At 43.6% G+C, this 15,465-nt stretch overlaps 1 protein-coding gene across 1 annotated transcript in view; it reads right to left on the reverse strand.

The window, feature by feature from the left end:
- PAPSS2 (3'-phosphoadenosine 5'-phosphosulfate synthase 2) overlaps nucleotides 1-15,465 on the reverse strand; it is a 73,589-nt gene that overhangs the window by 12,361 nt on the left and 45,763 nt on the right. The window contains exons 3-7 of the mRNA XM_036336714.1: nucleotides 14,258-14,493; nucleotides 13,412-13,550; nucleotides 12,395-12,513; nucleotides 12,156-12,269; nucleotides 10,484-10,595 (exon numbers count right to left, since the gene is read on the reverse strand). Of these exons, the coding sequence (XP_036192607.1) occupies nucleotides 10,484-10,595; nucleotides 12,156-12,269; nucleotides 12,395-12,513; nucleotides 13,412-13,550; nucleotides 14,258-14,493 (720 nt within the window). The remainder of the gene's footprint in view (nucleotides 1-10,483; nucleotides 10,596-12,155; nucleotides 12,270-12,394; nucleotides 12,514-13,411; nucleotides 13,551-14,257; nucleotides 14,494-15,465) is intronic.

Consider the following 15,465-nt stretch of genomic DNA (forward strand, 5'->3'; position numbering starts at 1 on the left):
GGGGCTTCTCAAAGCAGGAGGTGGGCACTTGTGAAAAGTGGGCTGAGTTTCAGATCGTGGAGGTTGTCTCCGTAATTTAAGGGACCAGGGAGGCGTGTCTCCCTTCTGGGTCCCCGTTTTAAAGCTCAGGCCTGACCTCAACACACTAGGGAGCTTAAAGTCTTTAAAACCCTAATTAAACAAACAAAAAAAGACACACAAAAAGACCCCTCTAGTCTTCCTTGGAAATGAACCTTGTCACAACATCTGGCAAGTCTCATTATCTATTTAGACTTTAATTGCACTGCTAACACATTGAATTGAAAAAGAAAAAGAAAAAAACACACACACCAGACATTTAATATTAGTGAGCAGAACCCCCAAACAAGCAGTCCTCTTGATGTTGTTTGTTTACTGTGGCCCAGGGGCAGCATCACCCTTAAACGGTTTTGAAAAGACTCACCTGGAAACCACCAGTCTTGCTGGCTCAACCACAATTGAGAACCATCAGTCAAAAGAACAGGGAAGGGTGAGAAACAACATCCAGTTTATTTACTAAAGCTCATGCCCTTTGTTTGGAGAGTGAGCGCCTCTCATCTTGATGAGTCTCTTACTTTAAAAGGTAATTAAGAAACCTGGGCTACTGGCTTCTTAGCATATGACACAGCAAAGTGGAAGATGTGGAATGTGGTGTTCAGAAAATTTACATTTTCAGCTGCAAGAAATGTCATATGATAGCTTGACCATTAAGGAAGAGACAGGAAAACTATATAAAAACAGATAGAAATGGTGATAGTTCATTTTATGTGTTAACTTGCTAGGCCACAGTATCCAGATATTTGGGCAAACATTCTTCTAGATTTCAAAAACATTTCTCTAAAGGTATTTTTAGATGAGATGAACATTTTAAGTCAGTAGACTTTGAGGAAAGCAGATTACCCTCCATAATGTGGTGGGCCTCATCCAATCAGTTGAAGGCTTTAATAGAAAAAGTTAGACCTCCTAAGAAGAGGAAATTCTGCCAGCAGACTGCCTTTTTAAAAAATTGAATTTACTGGGGTGACACTGGTTAATAAAATTATATAGGTTTCAGGTATACAATCCTATAATGCAGACAGACTGCCTTTGGGCTTGAACTGTAACTCTTCCCTGGGTCTACCGCCTGCCAGCCTACCCTGCAGATTTTGGACTAGCCAAACCGCCACAACTGCCATAATTGAGTCCTTAAAACAGTGGTTCTCAACCTTGGCTGCACATTACAATCACCTGGGAATCTTTCTAAAATCCTGATTTGTGGGCCTCATCCTCTGGAAATTCTGTTTCTTTGTTACTAATGTTGTGGCCCCATCCCATAACAAAGAAACAGAATTTCCGGAGGATGAGGCCCAAAAATCAGGATTTTAGAAAGATTCCCAGGTGATTCTAATGTGCAGCCAAGGTTGAGAACCACTGCCTTAAAATAAATCTCTGTCTCTTCCTCTCCCCGATTCCTGTCCTCCCTCCTCCCTCCCTCCCTCCTTTTTCTCTGGAAAAACCAAATTTATACAGAAACAAAAAATACAGAGTCATGGGGGGGAGGGGGGCGGGGGTTTCTTTAATCTGAGGCCAATAATCCTAATGGTCTCCCAGTCCTCAGGGCACCATTACATTACAGCTCAGCATAATAACCGCATAACTAATGATGATGGAGTCACTTCTTAAAGTTTCCTTATGTTTAACACATTCTGTTATTTTTACTGTTTATTGATTTTTGAGAGAGAGAGGAAGGGAGAGGGAGAGAGAGAGAAAAACATTGACGTTTCTCAGTTTGGGGCTTTTTAAAAGGATACTGTTTGGCACCCTGAAAACATCGGTTTTAATGAAGCCAGCTAATTAATTCAAGAGAAATCACACAACTGTTTTTCTCCATTTGTAATGGTGCTCAAACATCCTAGCGAATGTGTCAGTCTCTCTGTTGTACTTACAGGGAAGAAAATGGAGCCCTAACGAAAGAACATTAGGGAGATCTGTGGGGAGTTCCAAAGTTCAAGACTCAGAAGGAAAGGAAAGGAAGGCGAATAAAGAAAACATTGAACTCCAGAGAAAACAAATGCAGTTACTTATGGATTTGAGGAAATGCACCATAGATGAATGAAGTCTTTTGAACCTAACTTTCAAAAGCCAACATTCAGAATGCCTCCGACAGAGTTAAAGAGCTGAGATCTGAGTTCTGTTTTGAGGAGCCAAACACTCCCTCTAGCAGCTATGAAACCAAAGTCTCCAGGCATCTCACTTTACTCCTATTAAATTCTCTCCAGAAGTTACTAGAATGTAAAGAATGTCACAGAATATAGATAGCAACTGCCAGCAATAAAGAAACCCTATCATAAAATCCTGTAACCTGCTCTTCAAACCCTTGTAAACCAAAAAGAAGACACTGTGCAGAGAAAGTAATGGGTTTTGTCATTCAAATAACTCCCCTGTTTCAAAGTTCAGAGGCAGTAAGAGCAGGCCAAGCCCTGTGCAGAGAACACTAAACTCAGTCATGCATTCTCCCCTTGACTACCTGTGCCATTCACCTCTGTGCTCAATTTCCTCACTTGAAAGTAGGGATAATAAATAATATGGTTTTCCCTGGGTTGCTGGGAGGAGGCATATTGTAAAGCACTGTATCAGCAGCAGAGGTTTATGGTGAAAGATAGTTAAATCCACTGCATAGTCTAATTGAGAAAACAAGAGAGAGGTTAACACTGTTATGCCCAGATTTCAAGATCCCCAAAAGCCCACCAGGGAGCCAGCCGAGTCCGATGCAAAAGCAAAAGAGTCTTTATTTGAACTAGTTCGGCTCCCTGACCACACTCACCGACGCACGGCAAGCCAAGTGGCAGAGAGAGGGCTAGCCCGGTGGGAAGAGGACTTTTATAGGGGGGTGGAGTAAGGGGAGGAGAGGGGACTGTGGGCCCTGCCGATTGGCCAGGCGCAAGTCGGTGTCTCGTTACACAGGATGTGGTCATATCTATGGCACGCATGTCCCTTGATTATCATTGGTCAGTTTAAAGAAATCCTAGGTGTGGCTAGCAGAGGCTTGGGCTTCTACCGGAAAGGAGCTCTTTGCTGAGCACATGGCTCTGCCCAAAAATGGAGGATTCGGGGCAAGATGGAGGGCGTAGCCCTCGCCCTTTCAAACACCTTCAAGGTTACTGATGACCTTGTCAGAAACCTTCTGTGGAATGTGGATGACTGACCACACTGCTTATAAAGAGGAACTTGATCAAAATGAAGTAAAACAAATGCAAAGCAAAAGATGGGCAGGATGCTGGAGGAAGCCCAGTTCTGAGGTGGTGTCTCCCCTCAATTATTCTGGGTTGAAATCCAAGGAATACTCTGCTTTCCTGTTGCCATCTCCTCCTTAGGTCCACGAGGTTCCTGCCCTGTGTCGCCTCTGGCCCACCTGTATCTTGGCTTTGAGTGAAAATCCAAACCGAGAAATCAGCACTCCCTGACAAGAGTGCCAAGATAAAGAGAGCTCATCTGTGGTATGTCACGGGAAGAAGTTCTACCGAGTAAAGTGCCAACTGGTCTCATACACCCACGGCGACAACCCCGGACAGGCGCAGGCAGATTCGAGGTGGTTTCCCTATCATCCCCTCTATCTACTTTGCTAATACAAAAACGTAGCCAACAATGGAACTCTGTGCGGAAACGTCCCCCATCGTTTCAAACAGTGATTCGGGCTTTCAGCCTCTTTCCTTCTTGTCCAGTGGGGACTGCTTTGGGCATTTTATTGTGATATATATCACTTTAGAAAAGAGTCTTGTGGTTTTGTGGCCACGAACATCACTTCATGTTCGGTGGAATGATTTTGCTTTTGCTTTAAATAATTTGCAAGCCTTTTGTTTTAACCTTGCAGGTCTTTCGTTTTAACAATCTTTTTGGTTGTTTGGGGATGTTTCTAGGGGAAAGAAACTAAACTACTTTTTATTGCTTACCTAGGCTTTTTAAAGAAAAAAAAAAAAAACAGTGATGGAAAACAATGCCAATGATAAAGGACATCTTCAGAATTTTACCTTTCCATTCTGGAACAGTGCAGAAGCTTACAGCAAGTGTGTGTTTATTCCCAGTTCTATACCTGTCAATCATCAGCTTGCCATTGAATTCGTGCATCATCACACATCACAAACAAGTGAAGTACGAGCATTCACAATCCAACCAGGTGCATCCACTTTAAATGGCATCTAGAATTGACTTATCCTTCAGCAATTACAAATGTTTTGTAAGTGCTATTTCCAGATTTGTGAAACTAAATAGAGGATCAACCTTCAGTAGAAGTAACTAGCGGAAAGGATCATAAAATCTTTTAAAATCTCAGAAACAAAATGTGCAACAATTTAGAAATGAGTTTACTTTTGTCAGCCAACTACAACATTATAAACAACAGCTGCATCTGATCCAGAACTTTCCTGTTCTTTGGACTCCAGTCAACAGAAGAATGTAGCGTTATTCTATTATAACTGGTTGGATCATGGACTGTTAGCAATTCCAACTGGTTCATTTGGATTTTTTTTTTTTTTTTAGTTAGGTTCTCAACCATTTCTAATCAATATAATAAATCTACATATAATAATTTAACTACTTGGAAAGTTAAAGTGCATACCAGAAAGGACCATGCCTAGAAAAATATAAACACACTTAAGAAACATGTTTTCAGCTCTGCACCAAAGTAATCTTAAAGCAATAAGGAACAAATTCCTATTAAAACTTCACACATATAACACACAAATATACTTTGCTATTCCTATTTTAAAATATAGTGACTGTAATGTCAGCAAAAACCTGGTGAAACCAGATTTGTACTGGATATTATTCAATACATTTCAAAAGCATTATTTTAGATGATTACCTGTTCTAAAATAATCTTAACACGTCAATAGCTCTTCCAACTACAGAAAGAAGTTGTCTCTTGCAAATATGTGATGGTGTAACTATTGCATATGGTTCCACACAAGGCTTTGGGAGAAGCTACAGAAGCAAACGGCTCGAGAGCGTCCTAGAATCCTAGATGGTTAGAGCACATGAAAACATGCTCTGTGGAATAAGCACAAATGCTCGGGCCGGGATAACCTGGGTTTGATTAGAGACTTCAAGCGAGTTGACCTTTCCAGTACCCATTTCCTCATATGCACATCTTCACAGCGGTGTTATCTGGATTAAGTGTGATGTCTTATGTCAAAAGCCAGTCAGACCACATTAAGTGCTGAATAAATGCTGACAGATAGAAGGAAAGCCCTTAAGCCCTGCCTTGGAAACTCAGAGTCCCGGAAGACTTACTTTTAAATGATCGAGTCTCACAACGCTGCCATGATTTGACCCAACCCAGGGTTGCCAGTCAAGAACAAAAACTTGTAATGCCATTTTTAAATTTAGACTTAACAACCCCCAAACTTTATATTTCCAGTGAGAAATAAAATGAAATAATACAATGACATGAAAGTAGATCTTTGAGGACAATAGGGAGTAACTCATTATATAAATATTAGAAACACTAAAAAAATTAGACTGAGCTAATCCTTTTTTAATTTAGGGAAAAAATGTGAATCTTTGAGAAATTAAAACTGAAAAAATGTCAGAATAAAAGAATTATTGCCTACAGACTGTAGGCGATTAAGAATTTTGTAATTCTTTGTCTATAGAAATTATTTTCGATGGTGGTGACTCAAATTTTCATGAATTGGTTAAAATTAAATGATATCTATATGAATCGTATCTTTCCCAACCTTCTAACATGTAAATGTTAACCATTTTTTGGAATTTGATTCTGTCTACTTAGTCCAGAAGCCATCAAGCCAGGCTCTGCCAGGAGACTGTCACGATGTGGTACAGGGCAAGGCTGCAACTGGCTTCCTCAGATGCCTCCAGGGTGGCTGTCCAGGTAGAAGGGTGGCTGAGTCTGCCCCTCCCACAGGAGCAGCTCTATTTTCATATGTTGTACAGATTGCCTCAGATTTCACTGAAATACAGTTATCTGGGTTTTCAAAAAAATATTTTTATTGATTTCAGAGAGGGAGAGGGAAAGAGAAACATTGATGAGATAGAAGCACTGATAGGCTGCCTCCTACACACCATCCTACACTGGGGATCAAGCCTACAACCCGGGCACATGCCCTGACTGGGAATCAAACCGTGACCTCCTGGTTCATAGGTGGACGCTCAACCACTGAGCCAGGCCAGCGGGGCTGGTTATCTGTTGTTGTTTTGTGTGTGTGTGTGTTTGTTTGTTTTTTTTTTTTAATGTTTGACAACCACTCACGTGGAGGGAAGAACCTGCCGGACCAGGTTCGGACAATGAGCTGTACTGTCTGTCCCACCTAGCTCATACCTGTCTTCATTAACACTCTATCTCCAGCAGCCAGACCAAACCTTGGCATATGAGAACACTTAATAAATATTTGTTGGATAGCTGATGAACTTTTTTGTGTGCTACTTCAAACGGACATGCCTAGAGATAAGCCTTGTTCTCTTCAAGAGTTCAAGTTCCTTTACTTGCACGCCATGGAGGTTTGTTGATGTATAAAAACATTTACTATTAGACCAGGCATTCCTTTAAACTTTCAACACCCCCGTGAAGTAGGTGCTGATATTAGTATCTGTTTTACAGATGAGGAGACTGAGACCCAGAGCGTTTAATTTTTAATTTTCCCAGGTTCATAGTGAATCAAGGGCACATGAACCCAGACAGTTTGGCTCCATAGCTTACACTCTTATCCACTACTAGAGGCCCGGTACACAAAAATTTGTGCACTCGGGTGGGTCCCTCAGCCTGCCCTGTGTCCTCTTGCACTCTGGGCCCCCTTAGGGGCCCCTTCCACTGGCTACTGGCACCAGTTTTCCTCTGGCACCCAGAACCCAGGCCTTCACTCTTCGCTGGGAGGGGCTGTCACGGTGGGCTTCACTCTTTGCTTGCTGCTCGGGCCCCAGAGGCGGAGCTGGCACGGCAGGCTTTGCGCTTCAGCCGTGGGAAAACTATGGCCCGCGGGCCAGATCCGGCCCATTTGAAATGAATAAAACTATTGAAAAAAAAGACCGTACCCTTTTATGTAATGATGTTTACTTTGAATTTATATTAGTTCACACAAACACTCCATCCATGCTTTTGTTCCGGCCCTCCGGTCCAGTTTAAGAACCCATTGTGGCCCTCGAGTCAAAAAGTTTGCCCACCCCTGGCTTAGCTCTTTGCTCACCCGCTCGGGCCCCAGGGGCGGAGCCAGCACAGCTGGCTTCACTCTTCGCTTGCCACGCCGGCCTTCACTCGCTGCTTCTGCCAGGGGCCAGTGGGCTTAGCTCCATTGCTTGGTGCCTGCATATGCAAATTAGCTGCCATCTTTGTTGGTGGCTAATTTGCATATCTGATTAGCCTATGGGAAGCGTAGCAAAGGTACGGTCAATTACCATGTTTGTCTATTATTAGATTAGATGATATTCCATCTCTACTTTGGTAGAAGTGGGCATCACATTATATCCTTGGTCTCTGTTTTTATTAATTGATATCCATAGGCATTGAGGAGACTCCTGAAGGGCATGAGGCATTTTGAACCCTGATTATACCCAGGGTATGTCCAGTGGTTTCGGGTTGCAGGGGTAGATGGTGGAGCCAGCAGAGAATTCCCATGGGGCAGAAAGGAGTCTTGCAAGAGTCCCAGAAATAGGCCCTACAGGCTGGAAGCAGGTAAGGATTATGGAAACAGCATGACACCTGGTCTTATCCCCTTACCCAATATAGCCTTGGTGGCAGCCACAGGAGAATTAAGGGAGGTGTAAGATCACAAGAGTCGTCTCACTCAGTCCTATAACACTGTGGGTCTCAAGCAACCTTCTAGAGCGACCTCAAGTGAGGTCAACACAGGGGAAGGGAACATTCTTTTTCCCACTTGGGTACAAGGACAGCAGTGGCTAGAGTGAATGGGAGGATCTGCACCTTTGTGGGTGCACAGACCCACATGGCAACTGGCGTATGGCCGGGGGCCTGACTCTGGAGCACAGGCAACACCCTTTGAGAATTTCCACAAACACTGGGGGAGGCTTTGCAAAGAACCTGGATTTCTCTATGAGCAGGGAGGAGTAGAGAACTAGTGGGATTCAAGTATTAATGGAGAGTGACCTCTTTTGTCTCCCCAGACTGGTGGGCTTGGGGGAGGGGAGAGATAGGCACCTGTATTACCTGGGAAGTGAGAGCAACAGGTGCTTCACCCACCTTGTGGTAGTAAGAACCAAATAAGAAAAAGAAAAGCAACGTGTTTTGCAGATTGAAGAGCACCATGAAAGGAAACTGAAATGGTGTGAGGGGGAGGGAGAGAGATTTGGCTGAAATTACCCAGACGGATTTTCTGCATTAGCTGTTCTTCATCTTTCTGGATCATAGCCTCCTTTAAGAATCCGTCAACATCTAGGAAGCCCAGGAAAAATGCCCCCTCCTCCCCTTCTTAAAACACAAACTATTTTGCCTACTCCAGGATTCTTTTTGTCCCCACACCCTGAAGTTCTAGACCCCAAGTTACCCTGATTTCCATTAACATTGGCCTTGCAACCACACCCATCACCCTGGTATTTTTCTTTAAAGAGCAAATCTTAGTCAAAGGTTACGGACAATGTCTGCAATAAGGTCCTCACTTCCAAGGTGGCTCACTTTTCTTCTGGCCACAGCTCTGGTTTATATGCTCACGGTCAGCCTCTCGTTCGTGGCTGGCGGCCGAGTCCAGTGGCAGTTACTCGATGCAGCCTGCGCTCAGCATGTGTTGAAATTAAGACATGGAGGTAAATGTCAACTTCCTGAGCTACTAGCTTCTATAGGAAAGGACCTCAGAAGAGCAGTGGGGTCGGAAAGAGCAGCAGGCCAGCTGTCAGGGCATTCTGGTCTCTGGTCTTGGGCCCCTCATTACCAATATATGAACTTCAGTAAGTACTTAACCTGAGGTCAGTCTCCTCATCTGTAAAGTAGCCTGAAAATCGTTGCCTGTCTTCCAGGGCTTTCAAGAGGATCAAATGAAATAATGCCTGAGAAAATGCTTTGCAAACAGTGAAATATACAGATATGTATGCATTATTATTATTAAGGCAAGCTATACGTAAAATCAAGTGCTTTTGGAATGTTATTGAATCTAAGAAATGAAGGTCTCAGGTTTGGGGGCATTATCAGCCACAGCTTATAATGGAACAGCTGATAAGAGAAGTGAGGGGTGAGGGCCCATGTTGACCAGAGTCTTCTTTGGCTCTGATTCTGGCTTTTATGCCCCATTCCCCAGGCGGAGGCACAAGCCCAGAACATGAACATCTTTCCCAAGAAATAACATCTGATTTGAGTTTTCTTCCTAAAAGGTTTGAGTCCTGCTCAGTATTACAAATTCAGGGTGACTCTACCACCACCCCTCCCACTTAATCAGCCATTCCCCAGAGTCTTGAAACAGATAAGTACCATTTGATAAGCTCAGGCAGTTTGAGGAAGGAAATGATCATAGAAAGGTCTGGAGGTTTTCTGAATTACACTTGCTTCTGACCTTGGCCAGATCAGTCCTCTAAAAGCCACCAGCGTGTGCCCAGAAAGCTGCCTCCATGCGCCCTTGTTAGCATTTCCTGGGTGAAGCCATCCTAGTGTAGTTCATGCCTATTGACACTTTAGCACACACCAAGGAGAGGAGCTGTTGGAAGGAGGCTTGACCGAGCACCTGGAGGATGAGTGGTACCCTGCAGGTCAGCACCGTGTGCTGAGTGCATCCTGGTTGCCCAGAGCGTCCTAGCATCTGGCGACAATGCTTCCGCCTGTCTGCTGCCCTCTGAGTATCGGGGCCAACAAAGGGCGGTGGAGGTGAAATAGCCTTAACCACCCCTTGGCTTGTGTGCAAGGAAAACCTTCAGTTCCGTGGTTTTAAACAACCAATAATCCTTTGAGGATAACCAGAAAAATCCTTAAAACAGAGCTTCTACATAATAGAACTGGACACACCATAAGTGATCTGTTTTCACAATAAGATTTACAAACCAAGGATTAGCAGCTCTTGCTCCTATGAAGACTCTGAGAAAGATGTTCTCTTTGATAATAAAGAGTGGCAAGAAAAGGAGTTCAGAGGTTTGGTATTGTGTTTTGAAAAAGCTCTGGGAACCACGTGAAGATGGAAAGTTGACAAATGGGAGGAAAAGAGCAAAATCAGTGTTCGGAATGGTACAGAATCTAGAAATCTATTTAGAGAATCAACCTGTATTTATATAATGGAGGGTAATGATGATGCAAAACTAAAGTTTCAACGAGTTAAGTGACTTTTCCAAAGCCAAGAATACATGGCAGAAGTAGGTCATGAACAGTAGGATTTCTGAGTCCAGTGCAAGTCCCCTTTCCTAATATCTGTCCATCAGCTGTTGCATTGAATACACCAATCAAGAAGATTTGTTCCGATCTGGGGAATTTCACTGTATTGGCCAAATAACAACAATATCAAATAATAATAATAATAATAATAATGAAACAAAAAAACCATACCATCTAGCAGGGTGCCGAAGTGTATAACCTGCAAGTACTCCTTCTCTCGCATAAAACCATTGAGGGGCGTGGCCCAGCCTTCACTCAAAACTTGGACCCACTGAAGATCCAGCTGCAAAACAGGAAAAGCAGGTGAACATTTCCATAAGCTCTGCTGTTCAGCCATCTGGCCCCAGGGCAGCCCTTTCTTATTCAGTTGACAGGAAGATGAAGGCAGAACCTTTTATGTTTTTAGTGTTCCCATGTGTTAATGCCGACCCATAATCTTGGGGCCAGATACATTTGAATCTAGAACTCTCCTACAGAAGAGTGGTGAAAAGAGTTCAAACTGAGATGATTTATTTGAACACTTTAGGCTGTATCTATCCTTATGGTGTGCAACTGTGTGGAACATTGACAATTCATTCTCTTCTCCACGCCCCCGCAACAACACACACACACAAATTCTGGCTTGGCTATATTTTTTTCATCAAATGCACTATTTAGTTGACTGAATTGGGCAAACCATTGACTCTAAAATAAAATTCCAAAATTCTTAGCATGATACTGAAAGCCCTTTAAGCTCCGGCCCAAGGGGCTCATGCAGGCACTTCCACCTCTTCCCACTGCCCGCTTGGGAGCCAATTCACTAACAACACCAGCCAATGTATAGTCTAAACACATATGTGGTTTCCGGCTTAGCCTCCTTCCCACCTGAAAACTCCTATTCATCCTTTAAAACCCAGCTCCTGGATCACTTCTCTGAAACCTTTCCTGTCATTCTTCAGGCTAAAAAAAATTAATCATTAGATTGTTTGAAGTTCTTTATGTTTTGTGTTTTTTTACCTTGAAGCCCATTTTGTTATTGGAACTATGATTTCACACTGTAATTATAATTATGTTTCTAATCTGCCTGAAACATTGGAGTGTTCAGAATTTATCTTGTAGACTAAGGGGTTCTGTATAAATTTGTCATGAGTTATCAGAGTATAGAGTCTTCACGAGCTGAAACAGGTTCCCAATGTATTCTGTCTCTTATAAAAATGTACAAGGTTTTAATAGACAACGAAAAGATACCAATGAAAACATGGTCACCTTGTATGGACCAACTAACACTGATTCATAAAAAGGCCAAGTCTGTGCAGAAAAGTCTACAGGGGTTGCATCTGTATCTTCCAGGCAGCAGAATAAATGCAACTAAAGCTGCCTCCCTCTCTCCTCAGACCAGATGCTCCCAGATGGGGCAAGAGTAGAATTTGCGGAGTAGAAAAAGATTGAGGCATTCATATCACTTCAGTTCAGGGTTGTTTTTTGTTTTCCCCAAATTCTTTCTCGATTGCCCAAGAAGCACTTGTGTTCCTGACAAGCAATCTTCCAGTAGCTGCCAACAATTCTTGCCTGTTGCACACAGTTTGGCATAACTGAAGGGATGAAGACAATCAAGCAACACTGTCCTATGGAAAACAGTTACCTTCCTGGCCTGCCTTTGTGTCAGCTGCCCTGTGGCAATTCTTGGCAACAGATTTGATTGGAGAAGAGGTTAAAAGACATTTTACAAGATGAAACGTTTTTCTTTATGAACACTGCATTTCCCTTATTCATACCGTGAATATTAAGAAGAGTAACTGTACATGAATGATCATGACTGATGATCTTAAGCATAATTCCCCTTGGCCAGCCTGTACCCTCTTACCTTGGTGATTGGCAGGGATGGGAGAGCTTCCGCCTCAGCTCGGACTTGGTCCAGTTTGTTTTCCGGCACAAAGAGCTCGTGGATGCCATTGATTACAGTATGGGGTACAATGTTCTGAAATGAAGCAGCATGGGGGACAATTTGAAATGAGAACTAGAAAGAGAATGCTTCAGTAAGTAGATGATCTTTCCTGATCTTATTCAATTTAAAAGCAAAGAAAAGACAAGCAGGCCACCCACCTGCTCTTGCAGAAGTTCCACCACCTGCTGGACACAGTCGCTCACGGAGGACGAGTCGGTTTTAAGCACCAGCTCGGGCGTCTCGGGTTTCTCATAATCAGAGTCAATGCCTGTAAATCCTGCGAAGCAGAGGGTGGAAATCACATCTGCCCCAGCAGAACCATCTTCTTAATCAATAAGACATAACACATGTCGGAATAATGTGCTAAGCTGAGAATTCAGATTATAACAGGAAAGGTCACCCAGCCATCCTGGACCGCTAGCAGTATGTGAGAAAATGAACAGCTGCATTTTCAATAGAGAAAGTCCCAAATGAGCCACAAAATCTGGCTGTCCAAGCCCCCTGCAGCTGATCAGAATGAAAAGAAGATGGGAAAACCCAGGCACACTCCTACGAACACGCTTACACGGACTCATCCATGTTAGTTTCCTGAACTTTACTGCTCATCACTGAGGTGACAATTCTTAAAAAATATGAACCCACAGTCCTTGGAGTGTGGTTAGAGTGTCGGCCCTTGGACTGAAGGGTCCTGGGTTTGATTCCAATCAAGGGCATGTACCTCGGTTGCAGGCTCGATCCTCCGGCCCCCAGGGCCTATGTGGGAGGAAACCAATGGATGTGTCTCTCTCACATTGATGTTTCTCTCTCTCTGTCTCTCCTCCTCCCTTCCACTTTCTCTAAAAAAAAAAAAAAAAAAAAAAAAAAAAAAAAAAAATCAATGGAGAAATATCCTCAAGTGAGGATTAACAAAAAACCAACCAAACAAAAAGATTAGTTGCAATGTGGAAGCTAAAAGATAAAAATATATAAGATTAAAAAACTATTTAACAATATGAACCCACGCTTTAATAAGCCCATGGGCATACTGAAGAAATGAGGGTGGGACAGAAGTTGTGTGTGCTATATGCAATTTTAGAAGACAGCTTCTGAAGCCTCCGACAGGTTTCTGGAGACAGACCAGGAAGAACTGGTGACAGGCGCAGGAGGCAAAGGTGCAGCTGAGCTGGTTCTCCTACCTTTGATCTCCCCAGCTCGGGCCTTTTTGTAGAGGCCTTTGACGTCTCTGCTTTCACAAATGTTTAGTGGCGCATCTATAAATATTTCAAAGAAGGGAAGTCCTGCTAATTCATGGATTTTGCGGGCATTCTCGCGATCCTGGAAAGAAAATTTCACTTAAGAACATAAGAAGAGGTTTCCCCATGAAATTCTTCATCCGAAAACATCATGGGAAGGTAACAGTGGGGTCCGTGCCCAGCAGAGGTGGCGGGAGTCTTCTCCTTCAGAGAAAGCCCAGAAAGGTCACTCCAGCGAACATAGCTAGCTCTCTTGAGGACTTTCCGAGCACAGCCCCGGGAAAGAATCTCTGCTAAAGTTCAGGGCTGGCCACGTGGGAGCACTTCATTCGAAGGATGCGTTCCAAGTACAGAGCTTCCTATTGGAAGCTCACAGACAAGCCGGCCCTCTCCCCCTCGTGATTTCAATGAAACACACAGAACCTGAGGCTTGGGGAGAAACTGCTGTTTCCTTTAAGCGCGCTAAGCCCTCGGAGTTTGGGGAAGAAATGAAATGATAGAGCCTTAGAGTTTTTCTTGGTTAATGTTTTCTTCCTTTCAGCTCTGGCCAAGTGTGCCTTACAATTGTGTGTGTGGAAGGCTTTCTGTGGTCTGGTGCCCTGGCATCTGGAAACGAAGGACTTCTCTTTATCACCAATATTAAACAGAGGAAATGCGGAAGCAAGTGAGGGGAGCAAGGAACGGGGGTGGGGGGTGGGGGGAGGAGGATGGGAAGTTGAACATTCCTCCAGACCCTCCCCTCTTCCCAACTCCTGTTCCTGGCAGTGTGTGGGAACCAAATCAGTTTACCTTTGTGAAAGGAGAAATGAAGCTGGTAATGCAGACCAGACCGGCGTCGGCAAACAGCTTGGCCACCTCGGCAATCCGGCGGATATTTTCCTCTCTGTCTCCCGCGGAGAATCCAAGGTTTTTGTTAAGGCCATGACGGACGTTGTCCCCATCGAGGGAGTAGCACGGGATGGCGTGGGAGACCAGGTACTCCTCCAGAGCAAAACTGATGGTCGTCTTCCCAGCACCGGAGAGACCTGTTCAGAGCAGGCAAGACAAGACAGGCATTGACCCTGATTGTTCAAGATGACAAATTGGAACCTGATCCTAATCGTGACCTGATCCTAACTTTTACCTACTTTAAGTGTAAATTATACCCTTATTGCAATCATTTGACTGACCTCAAATCAAAACCCTTAAAATATAGAAAAAGTCTAGTTTGCTACAAGTCCAATACTTGCAGCATTTCTTTCAAATCTTGAGATGACTATTTGTCCCTTATTAGGACGATAGCCTCTCAAAGCCAGGGAGGTTCATACATGGGGAGACCTTGTGGGGGCTGCATTTGGTTCTTGCTATGTTCTGCTTGGCCGGCAGAGTGTTTTAAAAATTAGAAAGTTGCACATAAAAATCCAGATTTGAGCTTCTCTTGATAAAAACAAGCAGACAAAAAACCGAGATCTGGTGAGAGTGTTCTCACAGCCTCTTGTGACAGCAATGAGCTAGAGTGGAGGGGACAGCCAGCCCTCGGAGGCTGGGAGGCCACCTCCCTTGTCCATGCCCCTAAACAAGCATCTGACCACAGAGCCCATATACTGTCCTTTATTTTAAAAAACTTTTTCGGCGATGACTCTTGAAACATCAAGGGTGGGAAGCGTCCTGAATGAGGCTGTGTATGTACTGAGAGCTCTCATACACCTTTGGCTGTTTGGAGTCTTTACATGAGAACAGTTACCATGTACCTTTCACCACGGTTTCAAAGCACAATGGCTGGAAACACACTTTATCATTTCAATATGAAGGAAAACATAAGGAGAAAGGGAATTATATAAGTAATTTGAAAATAACTTAAAATCCTGGAAAAGTAGCACTTTACACATTCAGTAATCCTACAGATCTTGGAATCTGAAGAATATTCCACTGTGCAAAGCTACCGTCAGACAGCACTCGGGTGTGGAAGAGGAAAAGTTAGGGGCAAAGAGAAGAAGGTCAAGAGGTCACTACAAAGA

Source organism: Myotis myotis, unplaced genomic scaffold (assembly GCF_014108235.1).
Source record: "Myotis myotis isolate mMyoMyo1 unplaced genomic scaffold, mMyoMyo1.p scaffold_m19_p_15, whole genome shotgun sequence".
NCBI classification, from domain to species: Eukaryota; Metazoa; Chordata; class Mammalia; order Chiroptera; family Vespertilionidae; genus Myotis; species Myotis myotis.